This window comes from Ornithorhynchus anatinus, chromosome 19, assembly GCF_004115215.2.
Source record: "Ornithorhynchus anatinus isolate Pmale09 chromosome 19, mOrnAna1.pri.v4, whole genome shotgun sequence".
Taxonomy (NCBI): Eukaryota; Metazoa; Chordata; class Mammalia; order Monotremata; family Ornithorhynchidae; genus Ornithorhynchus; species Ornithorhynchus anatinus.
The window spans coordinates 11,655,476-11,667,575 of NC_041746.1; the positions used below are offsets into that span (position 1 = coordinate 11,655,476).

The 12,100-nt window shown below is 40.8% G+C and overlaps 1 protein-coding gene across 3 annotated transcripts in view; it reads right to left on the minus strand.

The window, feature by feature from the left end:
- The window catches only part of RPS6KC1 (ribosomal protein S6 kinase C1), a 98,179-nt gene that overhangs the window by 54,339 nt on the left and 31,740 nt on the right, over positions 1-12,100 (minus strand). For all 3 annotated transcript variants that reach the window (XM_007672354.3, XM_001511049.5, XM_029047222.2), the window contains exon 7: positions 10,352-10,714. In XM_007672354.3, coding sequence (XP_007670544.1) covers positions 10,352-10,714 — 363 coding nt within the window. The remainder of the gene's footprint in view (positions 1-10,351; positions 10,715-12,100) is intronic.

The following is a 12,100-nucleotide window of genomic DNA, read 5'->3' on the forward strand; positions in this document are numbered from 1 at the left end:
TCTTCTCTCCCACCCCAGACTGTGCTGCCTTCAGCAGTAACAAGAGAACCCTCTTCTGTTGCTCTACTTCACTCTGGCCTATCATTCGTTAACTGAAGCTAGTTGTGGATTGGTGGCGAACTGCGGCTCCTCATCACAGTTGGAAAAGCAACAGGAAGTGACATAGGGGCTTGCAGGGAGGAACACAGAGCCAAATGGCAAGAGGAAACATGGCCGAGTCAAACCAAAATGGCTCATCACCTTTTGGGTCAAGGCCACAAGGCCAGGACTTAGGTACCTGGTCACTGGGGTCCCACCTGGGGCCCCCTAGTATTTCCTCCTTTTTGCTGAAAATGGAGGTGACATCACACACTTGAGAGGGACACACAAATCCCAAGTAAAAATAAATCATAATATATTGGGTAGGTAGATAGGGGGGAGAAGGGCCCAGTAGATGGATGGAGGGGGCCGACTCTAGGGTCCACAGGGATCAAGAGAGTCTAGAAATAGTGGCGGGATCGATCTACAGTGCAGTGCACTCTTTAATTACCTGAAAGGACTCGGTCATCATGTCAGAGTTGGCTCTTGGAAAAGGAAACTAACAACTTACATAGAAGCCAATGAGAAGACTTTTCCCACAACACAATGCTTCACAGTACCATATTCTTGAGGAATATATTACGTATGTATCCTGGGGGTCTCCTGTTTGGAAGTTTTAAGTAAAAATTCAGAAAAAAAGGAGGAGTCTCTTTAATGAAAATTAGAGACGATAAAACCTCAATCAGATTTATGTTGTATCTAGTATTTTTTAAATAACAAGAAATTAAGTATTAGACAAAACTCTTTTAAAGTCCTTAATAACTATTTACTACTGAGCTATATAGTTCATTATCCTCCTTTAAACTAGCACTGAATTTCCATTTTAACTATTTTTGAGAGGTCAGCAGATACTTGCATTTCAACTGATCAGGATCAAAGCTTTTCCCCTGATCACTGGGAGCAAATCAGCCCCATAATTTTAACGTTGAAAAACTGAACTGCTAAAGCTATAAAAATGTGGTAATGCCTAGGACAGAGACCTTCTAATAAAAACCCTTCGAGAATCCTCATCTCTCTCTGTATTTGCTACAGAGCAGCTGCGCCTCACACAGATTCACATGAATGAAAATATTTAGGCGAGAAACCACCCACTTAGTTTATTTTCCATATGACTTTCCTGTAATTATTTTGTAAACTGTTCACACAACAATACATAAAAACATCTGCAAAAACAGGTAATTAATGTGTCAAGCCAAACTAATGCATTTTTTATGGTGTCCATGCTTCGTCAACTGTAATTATAACTCTTTTTAAGCAAATGATGATGTGTTTGTTGCAATGTGCAAGTGGTTATTTTAGATGCTCTGTTTACTGTTTGTGCAAACTGAATATAAAACTCCACAGCTACTTTACTGTGCATCAAAGCTTTACCTAGTGTTTCCTTTCACAGAATCAGAAGAGGCTCTTCTTTCCATAATTCCCAATAAATGCTTTTGTCTCCAAAACCTATAAAGGGGTTAAGATGAAATTAAGGGAAAGAGGAAACTGATCTGACCAATGGTTCAAGGAAGGAATGCCAACAAGTATGGGATAATGAAGCAGCTTCAATAGTTCTGAATTTCTTCCTTTAATTTCATTTTGCTAATCAGACATGAGACCATAAAAATACAAAGATGGCAACTCTCTCTTGCTAAATGCACCAAAAAAGAAAAAAAATCCTGTGTGAAACCCAATCAATTAGTGGTATTTATTATTTACTATGTGCGGCATACTGTACTAAGCAGTAAGCAATAGAGATGGTAGACATGATCCCTGCTGGCTAAGAGTTTACAATCTACAGGAGAAACTAATCCAGTCCAAAAAAGCCCTGTTTCCAGTGCAACTGCATGTTCGTCACTTAATAACTAGATATAAACCCCTCTATTTTTAAATGGTATTTGTTAAGCACCTACTATGTGCCAGGCACTGAACTAAGCACTGAGGTAGAGAAAAGTTAATCAGGTTGGACACAGTCCCTGTCCCAGGTGGGGCTTTACAGATGAGAAAACGAAGGCACAGAGAAGTTATTTGCCCAAGGTCACACAGCAGACAAGTGGCAAAATTGGAATCAGAACCCAGGTCCTTCCGACTCCCAGGCCCATGCTCTATCCAGCAGTCCACACTACAGTCACAATGCTCCTACTTCTACTAGCCGGTGGCACTCCCAAGGGCTGCAGGCATGGCATGTTCTTTATCTCTGAAATTCTTTTTCTCCCTCAAAATCTGGTTGGGTTTGTGTTGTGGACGTTCATGGAACACCTCTGAGTAAGCTTAATATTCAGAGATGGCACTCCTGATGGTGAGCTGCTATATGTAGATACACATATCTATATTTGGATGATGTCAAGGAAGGAGACCATCACATCTGCAAATAGTAGCAGCAATTATAAATCATAGACAACTTTTAGGTGTGCACAACTGGAAAGGCTCTGGGTAACCTGCATCGCTCTTTCTACTACTACTTCCTCACAGACCTGATAATGGTGACGAAATGCTAGTTATCATTTAATACCTTTGATACTAGCCTCATGGGTAATGAGATGCTGGAGTGTAAAGGGAATTTTTCATCTGAAGGCTCTTGGGGGTGGGTCTATAGCAGAAGCTGGCCCAACCTGGATTCCCACCACCCTCAGGAGGGACCTTACCAGGGATCAGCATCAACAATTGAGGATCCAGACTGTATTTTCCTCTGTGCCCCATTTCTGCTGGGGCATCGGAAGGATTAGGGAACTGTAGGGTGGGGAATATATAACAACGTGAGCCCAGTGGGATATGGCACGATGCTCTGTCGAAACAATTGTTGTGCACGTGTCAGTACTTCATACATAGTACATACTACAATGTGTGTTTTCCTCCAAAATGCAGCCCCTGAGTTAGAGAAAGGGGTAGATTCATAAACATTTGAAAATCTTTGGTTATGGTTAAGGTTTCCTGGTGTAGACTGATACACATCATCAATCTTCAGGTTTGACGACATCAGTTCTTATCACTTTCCTTATTCTGCAGCAGTTTCTAATCTTTTTCATGTTTCCATTTCGTCAAAAATACCTCCAATATACCCATGTTCAAGATGCAAGTAGTCCATCTTGGGGATCTCAAAATGGAGAAGACAACACAGATGGGAAAAATCCCTTTGTAGGTCTATCCTGATTCTAAAATTCGTGCCTGACCCCTCTGCCTCACCACACTGAAAAATTTCACCAACCAAACTATTCAAGGAGCTTGAGAAGATAACTTCATATGGCTGGCACTATAACCTTTTTGACTATGTCATGAAAAAAACCAGGAAGAGACTCTGAATTGGAGAGAGAAGCAGGATTCCCATCTCTAGGTTTTATCCTATTTCTGTGCTCTAGGACATTTGAGGAACAAAGATATCAAGAAGTCTACTCACAGGTCAACTAACAACCAAGGCATGTTCTTAACAGTAGTAATGGCAGTGAAACTAGAAAACTCATTCATTCAGTCATATTTATTGAGCACTTACTGTGTGCAGAGCACTGTACTAAGCACTTAATAATTTTGGTATTTGTTAAGTGCTTACTATGTGCCAAGCATTGTTCTAAGCGCTAGGGTAGATACAAGGTAATCAGGTTGTCCATGTGGGGCTCTCGGTCTTAATCCCCATTTTAGAGATGAGGTAACGGAGGCACAGAGAAGTTACGTGACTTGCCCAAGTCACACAGCAGACAAGTGGCAGAGCCAGGATTAGAACCCACGTCCTCTCACTCCCAAGCCCTTGCCCATTCCACTAAGCCACACTGTTTCTCGTCTGATGGTAGCAGGCCTAATATTTATCTGAAAGAAAAGATGTTTTAGTCATGTAATGGAAATCTTAAAAGGCTACATGCAAACACTAGAGAATCTGTTTATGCTACTGCAGGAACAGAGATGTCAAAATCACAGAATCCAATTGGTAAAGAGTTAAAATTGTGCAATTAACAATTTTGTTGTTCTGGAATCAACTTTCCCCAAGGAAGCATCTCTTTTTCCCAATAAATGTCAAACCAAGCTCACAAGCTAGATTCCCCAATTTCCCACAAATGAAGGGCTAATGTCCATCTGTCTGCTTGTTGATGTCTGGTACACTTTTTCATTCAATCAATGGGCCAAAAGCACTGCATTGACCTCAGGCTGCTCTGAGCGCAAACGAAACAGAAAAGGACGGTCAGGTTTATTAACCCAACAAGTTAGAACTGTGGTCATTTACGTAGTAGTTTAAATTAAACGTGAGACCTTTTGGTGTTCAGAGCTGAAGTAAGAACCAGAGGATCAAGGGACTTTCCTGCATCTAGCCAACCCACAATAGGAAAGTAAAAGCAAATGATCAGGCATTAATTCTAAATTTGGTTTAAAAGAATTAAACAAAAACTCAATGATGAAAACTCAATCTGCATTGCATAATACTCCTATACTGATATTTTGGATAACTGAATTTTGGAATGGCAAAAAAAGTTACATTTTTTGCATCACCTAAACAGAATATGTCAAAATAAAATGAGTGAAAAGGAAATGGAAAACTGTTACTCTTCAATGACTTTATTTACTCTGGGGTGAAATGATGTGTAAGCTTCTTGGGAGCAGGGAACAAGCCTACCAACTCTGCTCTATCATACTTTCCCAAGTGTTTACTACAATGTGCAATAAATAACATCAATTGATTGATACCACTGTTGGTACCTACTGATTCCAAGCTTGTCACATAGGTCTTTGCATGTGAACAGAACTGCAGCATATAAAAAAGTACAGATCTGCTGAACGATCAGTCAATGACATTGACTGAGTGTTTACTATGTGCAGAGCACTATACCAGGTGCTGGGGAGAGAACAATACATCAGAATTAACAGACACATTCCCTGCCCACACGGAGTTTACAGTCTAGAGGGATGACTTAACAGCACAACCATCCTGGATAACTTTTCTGGACATATGGAGACCCAGAGAGAGGGTTTTCACTGTTGTGGAAAGTGAGTTAAGTAAATTTACCAACTAGATATGGTCTACTCCAAAGCGTTTCAATATTGACTGCACTCCATGTTGCATATTTGTAACAGAAAATTTTATTTTTAGGGTGCCACCAAGTGGCAATATTACACCGGATCATACCTTTATACCATGCAGAAGAATTGGGGATTTCTCACCAGAAAATGGAGAGCTGCTAATGTGGGGGAGACAGTGGGGAAGAGGAAAAACCGCATATTGCTTGCTGATTGACTATAACTCGCTCCTGTCCTTATCCAGCCAACTGTCTATCCTAGGCAAAGGAGATGGCTCCTAAATGAGTTCTAACAACTCAAAATAATAAAGAACCTCTTTACAGAAATCATATCTGTTAACTGCCTTTTTAAGGAAGGTAGAAACAGAGGGTGAAGGGTGACTGCCAACTATCCTGAAATGATCATTTAAGATACATTTGGATCATGAAACTAGTAGCTCTAGGAGGATTAACTCAAATGAAATGCTATAGCATCAAAATTGAAGATTAAATTCAACAAAGAATGATAGGCACTGGATATAAATTCCTGAAATCAGTTCTATACAGTATGAATTGAAACTAGTTATATGGAGTCTTCCCAGGTCTGTGGTTCTCTTAGGTCACCTAGGGTCTCATTTCCTAATCCTTTCTTCCCATGCCCACCAAAGACAACATAGAAGTGAAATCCTGGATATTGCATCTAATCTAAACTTGGTGTCTGGGGGAGAAGGATCTGGAAAGGAGGAGGTGAGAGGGAGGTCACTGTACAAAGGTCAGGGAAGACACAGTTCAAGGTGCAATGAAAATGAGGAAGAGAGAGGGGAAGAGGGAAGGAAGGGAAAAACTATAGCACAAAATAATATTGCTATTTTGAATATCAACAGAGATCAATGAACTACAGATTTTACATGAAAAATTGATTGCAAATGAGTTTTCCTGCAAAGTTATGAGGTTTATTATTGAACTGCCACTGTCAAGCATCTGCTGTCACTGATAACAGGATTTTCAGAATCTAACACTGATAGATGCCCATCTCTCCAGGGCAGAATGCTGCACTCAGCAGAGAAGTGGTATGGCCTAATGGAAAAACCACAGACCTGAGAGTCGGAGGACCTGGGTTCTAATCCTGGCTCCACCACCTGTCTGCTGGGTGACCCTGGACTAGTCATTTAAATTCTCTGTGCTTCAGTTACCTCGTCTGTAAAATGGGGATTAAGACTAATAAATCCTATGTGGGACAAGGTCTGTGTCCAACCCAATGATCTTCTATCTACCCCAGGGCTTAGTACAGTGCCTGGCATGTAGTAAGTGCTTAACAAATACCATTAAAAAGTCTTTTAGTTTTTTAGTTTTTCTTATTTTTTTTAACTATTTTAAAAGAGTTTAGTACAGTGCCATGAATGAAGAGGGTAAGGAGTTAACAATGATAAATGGTCTACGCTTTTCACTTAATATTGATAACAGTAGCTGATAAACCACACACACTTAGTTCTCATAAGACTTGGGTCTGGCATTCTTGCAGAGCCCCATATTAAGTAGTCACGGCATTTAAGAACTAACTCTGTGCAGAACACACCCGCCCATAAACATCCCATCCCCTACTCCAAGTCCTATGCCATTTGCAAATGCTCAAACTGTTTCTTCTGATACTACGTGGCGCTGTATCCAGGCAGGTTCACACTGTCAGAAGAATGCTCCTTAATTATGCCACTGATTCTAGCCAAACTGCATTGTAGAAAGACATGCTCTGGTAGAACTGAGTGAATTACATATGGTTAAATGACACACTCAATGCACAAATCAAATAATTACATGTTTTTTTACAAGTACAGAAAAATCAAACCAAGGGGGAGGAAATCCTGTCTTGCTACATATATTCAAAATCCAGCAGATTCCAGTAGTTTAGTGCTCTTGAGGGTATCGCAAAAGGATCAAGAGTAAGCCCCAAATGTTATTAAAGGCCAACTGGATAATATCAAAATTGAAAGCTTAGTTATAGTACCTATTCTTGTTTCTCCTTCTACTCCCGCCAACAATTTCCAGAAGTTTCACTTTCCTTGAAAGTATGAGTAGTGTCCCAGAAAGCATTCACCAGAAACTAACTTTCTAATTATAATATCTATATTTAACATCTAAATTTAGAATTGGGAAAAACATTCCTCCCTCTAACTCTGGCCCTACTGAATCTAATCAGAGTAAAGGTCAAGCTGAAAGAAAGGAATCAAAGTTTCTCCAAGAAGTCTGAGCACTGATCATACTGAAAACTGGTGTGGACTTACACAAGCACCTGTTTTTTATACTTTTTGAAAGAAAACTCCAGCTGGGAGAGGGAGAAAGAGGTTATTATAACGGAATTGACTGCCCTTCAGAAAGGCAGAATAGAAGTGGCACACTGGCCACTGAACTGGTAAAGAATGAATAATAGGGATGTTACCAGCAGAAGGATTCCCAGGCATATTCAAAATGAAGAAAAAAAGGAATAGGGGACATTATGGGAGAAGAGAGATGGATGTTGTTAGAAAGCCAAAGCAGGAGGAAGAGGCCAACCCACTGACATCTGTACCAGGACAAGCAGATTACCAATAATGAGTGGTCTCCGCTGCTGAAGGCTAAGCCTATAGAAGCACTGCAAACACATACAAACACACTATCCAGGCAAATTAATTCTCAACTAGACAGTGGTAGAGTAGAAATTTTTAACACTGAGCTATTTCTGAAAGGCTGCACTACAGTAATTGAAAAAAAAAAAAGCTGTAGGAGTCATTTTACTCCTATAATTAATAGAGGACCCAATGGCAGGCTGTGCCAGTGGTCGCATGCATCCTAACAAAGACACCAAACTTTATATTAGCAATCTAGACCTTTTGAGGTTAGATCATAGCAGAATCCATCTGCCTTTGTTGAATGCAGAGAACTACTTTGGCCTAACTGGAAGCCACACTGTCACATTCCAAAGAGTGGTTCCTTACTGAGTAATTGACCAGGATTAAGAAACAAATGCCAGTGAGTTTAAAAACTTTGGATGGCACTAAGCAGATGCTTACAAGACAAAGTAGGCACATCCTTTCAAACCTAGGTAACTGAAGGAAAACCTCTACGGTGAATTGGCAGATCAATTTTATTTTTCCAAAGCATATGGTGAGCTATGGGGAAGCAAATACTGTTAACCTATTTATACTTGAGGAAAAGTTAATGATTTGCACTCACTCCTATCCCCATCTTCCTCTCTCTTCCCCTATATAGTAGTCATAAAAGTATTTATATGTGGTTATATTCACATTCAAACAGGTTTCCCTCATCAACTATGAATTTTTCCAACTCTATCTTTGACTATCCACACCTAATATTCTGAATACTATTTTGGGTACCACACTAATTCTTTTGAATTACACAAGAAACTGTAACAGTGAACTTCAAATAGTTATGGCACACAGCACTTAATTCAGGGAGAAGGTAAACTTTAAATAGGTAGTAGACCTCAGTATCATCATTATCATCAGTACTTATTGGGTGCCTACTGTGTGGAGAGCTCTGTACTAGCTGCATGGGAGCAAACAATAAAAACAGAATTTCAGATTTCTGCCTTCGAGAAGCTTACCATGAGATGTAGGAGACAGGCAGATGCTATTCTTATTCTCATAGTATTTGTTAAGCACTTACTCTGTGGCAAGCCCTGCTCTAAACAGTGCGATAGATACAAGTTATTCAGGTCAGACAGCATCCCTGTCCCACAGTTCACGTTAGTTAGAATACACAGAATAAATGTAGTGGAACAAAAATAGTAAATTTAGACAAAACTCATAACAAAAGTAAGCAGTAATGAATAAATAGGTAAAAAAATATGGAATAAATATGCTTTATATACACTTAAAAGGGAGAAAGAAAGGAAGGCAGTGGGCTTTAGAACAAAGAACATGAGACAGGGATTCAGAAGACAAGAGTTCTAGCCCCAACTCTGCTTCCCTAATGTGCGATTTTGGGCAAGTTATTTAACATTTCTGGGTTTAGGTTTCCTCATCTGCAAACTGGGGGAAAAATATCTGTTCTCCCTTCCTCATAGGCTGAGAGCTCACTGTGGGACAGGGACTGTGGGGAACAGGATTACCTTGAACCCATCTTGGGCTTGGCACAGTGCTTAGCACATAAACACATATTATTTTAAGGGCCAGGGGTGGCTAATGGGATCCAGAAGGTGAAGTGTAGCTGGGGAGTGCCTCCTGGAGGTATTATGATTTTCCTTTGTTATTCAAATAACTTTATAACAAACAGTACACCTAGTTTTCCTAGAGTGCAAGGGTAATGTAATAGCCCCTCGTTTTGACTGCTCACACTTGCATGTGCCCAAACACACAAGCATAACTTCAGCCAGCGTGGTCCTCGGTATCTAAAACAGGCTTATGTTTTGAGAATATTCCCTAGTTCCCTAAAGGTACTCTTGCCAAATCACATGATGAAAACGGGCATTATGGCAGAGCTGAGTGAACTTTAACCGGAAAGTGCCACGTACAGCCAAAGGTCCTCTTCAAAAACACAAAACTTCACATAGTTGATGCACTGGGCCCACAAAGCAGAAGGCTTCCTACTGAGGCAAGGAAACAGGGAAAGGGATAGAAAACAGAATCCAAAATGCCAGCCTGGCTTCTGGAAGACTGAAAGAGTATGGTGTGAGTGGGGTATCATGCTCTACACTGCAGTTACGGTCTACAAGGCTGTCACAGTGTCCTACCATCTCCACTGCTGGGAGAGCTGGACTTCCTACATTAGATGCATCCTTCTTCTCAGCAACATCAACAGCGTCATCTACAAATCCCACTCAACACTGAATGGCAGGCCAGAATTACCAACAAGGTCCTGAGACACAGCCGGCTCACTAGCACTGAAGTGATGTCCTTAATCATGCAACTCCGCTGGGCAGAGAATGAGAGGAGAAGGAATGATAGCAGGATGTCCAAAGAGCCTCAGTATGGGATAGTGAAAGGGAGCTCCGGATGGCAGAAAAAAATGACTTAAAGACATGGCTGAGGGCCAGTCTCAAACCATGTAACAAAACCTAGCAGTGGGCCAATGGGAGACCACCTTATCAGAAATCAGGTGAGGAGTTGTTCTTCCTGAGCAAAGCTCTTCTGCAGTTCAGGATACAAAGGGCAAAGGTGAAAACAGAGACAACCCCCTTTTTGTCCCATAATCCTTTGGTTTTGCAGCTGCAGTTTGGTCGACCTCAGGCACGTTGGAGAGCTGCAGCAGGGATGGGAGAAAACTAACTATTCAGATAATCTACTTACACCCATGGACTGGTACTAATGCAAACAAATACATACCTTGGACACCTTCCAGGAGTAGATCAACTCCCTTCCTGTAAAAACTAAAGGCAGCTTCATAGTCATCTTCCTCCTCTTTCTTCAAGGCCAGCTTTATTAGTTCTCCTGCTTTCTCTAAATAATCTTGTTTGCCAAACTTGGGCCTTAAATTGCCGGGAAACAGACTCCGGCTTTCCCGCTCTCCTTCTGTCCTGCCCCGTTCATAGTCAGAAGAAACGGCTCCTTGTGCTACACGTTCTGGAGAAAAATTGAGCCCAGAAGTTCTGCTGGGAGAATTTTGATTGGATGCCATTCCATCATCTATCTCAGCCAAAGAGTCCGCATCGACGGTCAAAGAGATAAGATCACTGTCACTGGAGAGACCTAGAAATATTATTGCAATGAAATATGTGGTATTAATGCTAAATATCAATCAAAGGTTCACCAGTTTTGCTTCCTTAGCATTTTTTTCTGGCATTTCTCCCTGGCATTCAAACCAATTATGAGGGCACCTCGTATTGATCTAAGCGCAGTCTAAAAGTGACTTCCAACCTTGTTTCCACATTTGGATATCGTTATTTGTTACCTGCTCTTCAACAGCCTACTTTAAGAAAATGAAACTGCCTACTTAAAAGAAAAAGAATATTTTGTTCACTTAGATTTCAGAACATTTAGAACCTTAATTGAAGGGCCACATGAAAAAAAAATCAAATCTTGATAGACTGATATCTGCCAATACTTGACCATATTTCATTATTTTATTTGGTTCCTGGCCCTAACCAAGATTTTCTGGTATCTTTCAGGCCCATAAGGAACTTCTTTAAAACTCTGAAGCAGTATGGTCTAGTGAAAAGAGCTCAGAACCTGCATTCAAATCCTGGGTCTACCACTGGTCTGCTGTAAAACCTGGGGCAAATCACTTAACCTCTGTGCCTCAGTTTCCTCATGTGTAGAAAGCCCTGTTCACCCTCCTACTTAAACTGTGAGCCCCATGTGGGACAGGAACTGTGACCAACCTGATTATCTTGTATCTACTCCAGCGCTTAGTACAGTGCGCAGCACATAGTAAGCACTTAAAAAGTACCATAATAATTACCTTACCTGCTTCTTTCTTGGGACAGAGGCAAAATGTTCTTTTCATAGGTTGAGAAAACACTCCCTTGCCAGGAGAAATTTAGCAGTCTTATGATTTTGAATTTCAAGTCTAAACTGAAGAAGTTGCTTTATTTAGCCTTGCTGTCTGTAAAGTCTACTTCCTACACCAAGTCCTCAGGCATTGCTAGATGTATGCTCCCAAAGAGAAGTATTTACAAGCCAGACTGCTGACATTGGTATCAGCCTTAGCTATATACCCACCAGGTGTCCACTCCCAAATGGGTTTTAAGGTGACCTTAAACACTCTCTGCCTGCTAGGTAATGGGTCCTGGAGTTTTAAGCAAAGGCCTGAGAACATAGGGCTTGTAGATTCTAGTCTTCAAGCTGCCCTAGCTTTGCAGTGTGACTTTGGACTCTAACTTCTCTGAAACTCAATTTCCTGGGGTGGAAAATGGAGATCACAAAACCACCTCTTGAGAGCTCACAATGTACGTCTAATAAGATTATCTATTATCCACAGTCCGTCTGCCTGGTCCCCAAGCACCAAAGCGGAGTCTAATGAGTCCATTACACACTCATAACTCCCATTTTTGGCAGTCAGGTTTTATAGAGACTTATCTTACTTATCTACAGTAGAAATTAAGTTTTGGCAAAACCACTAACAAGTCATGCCAT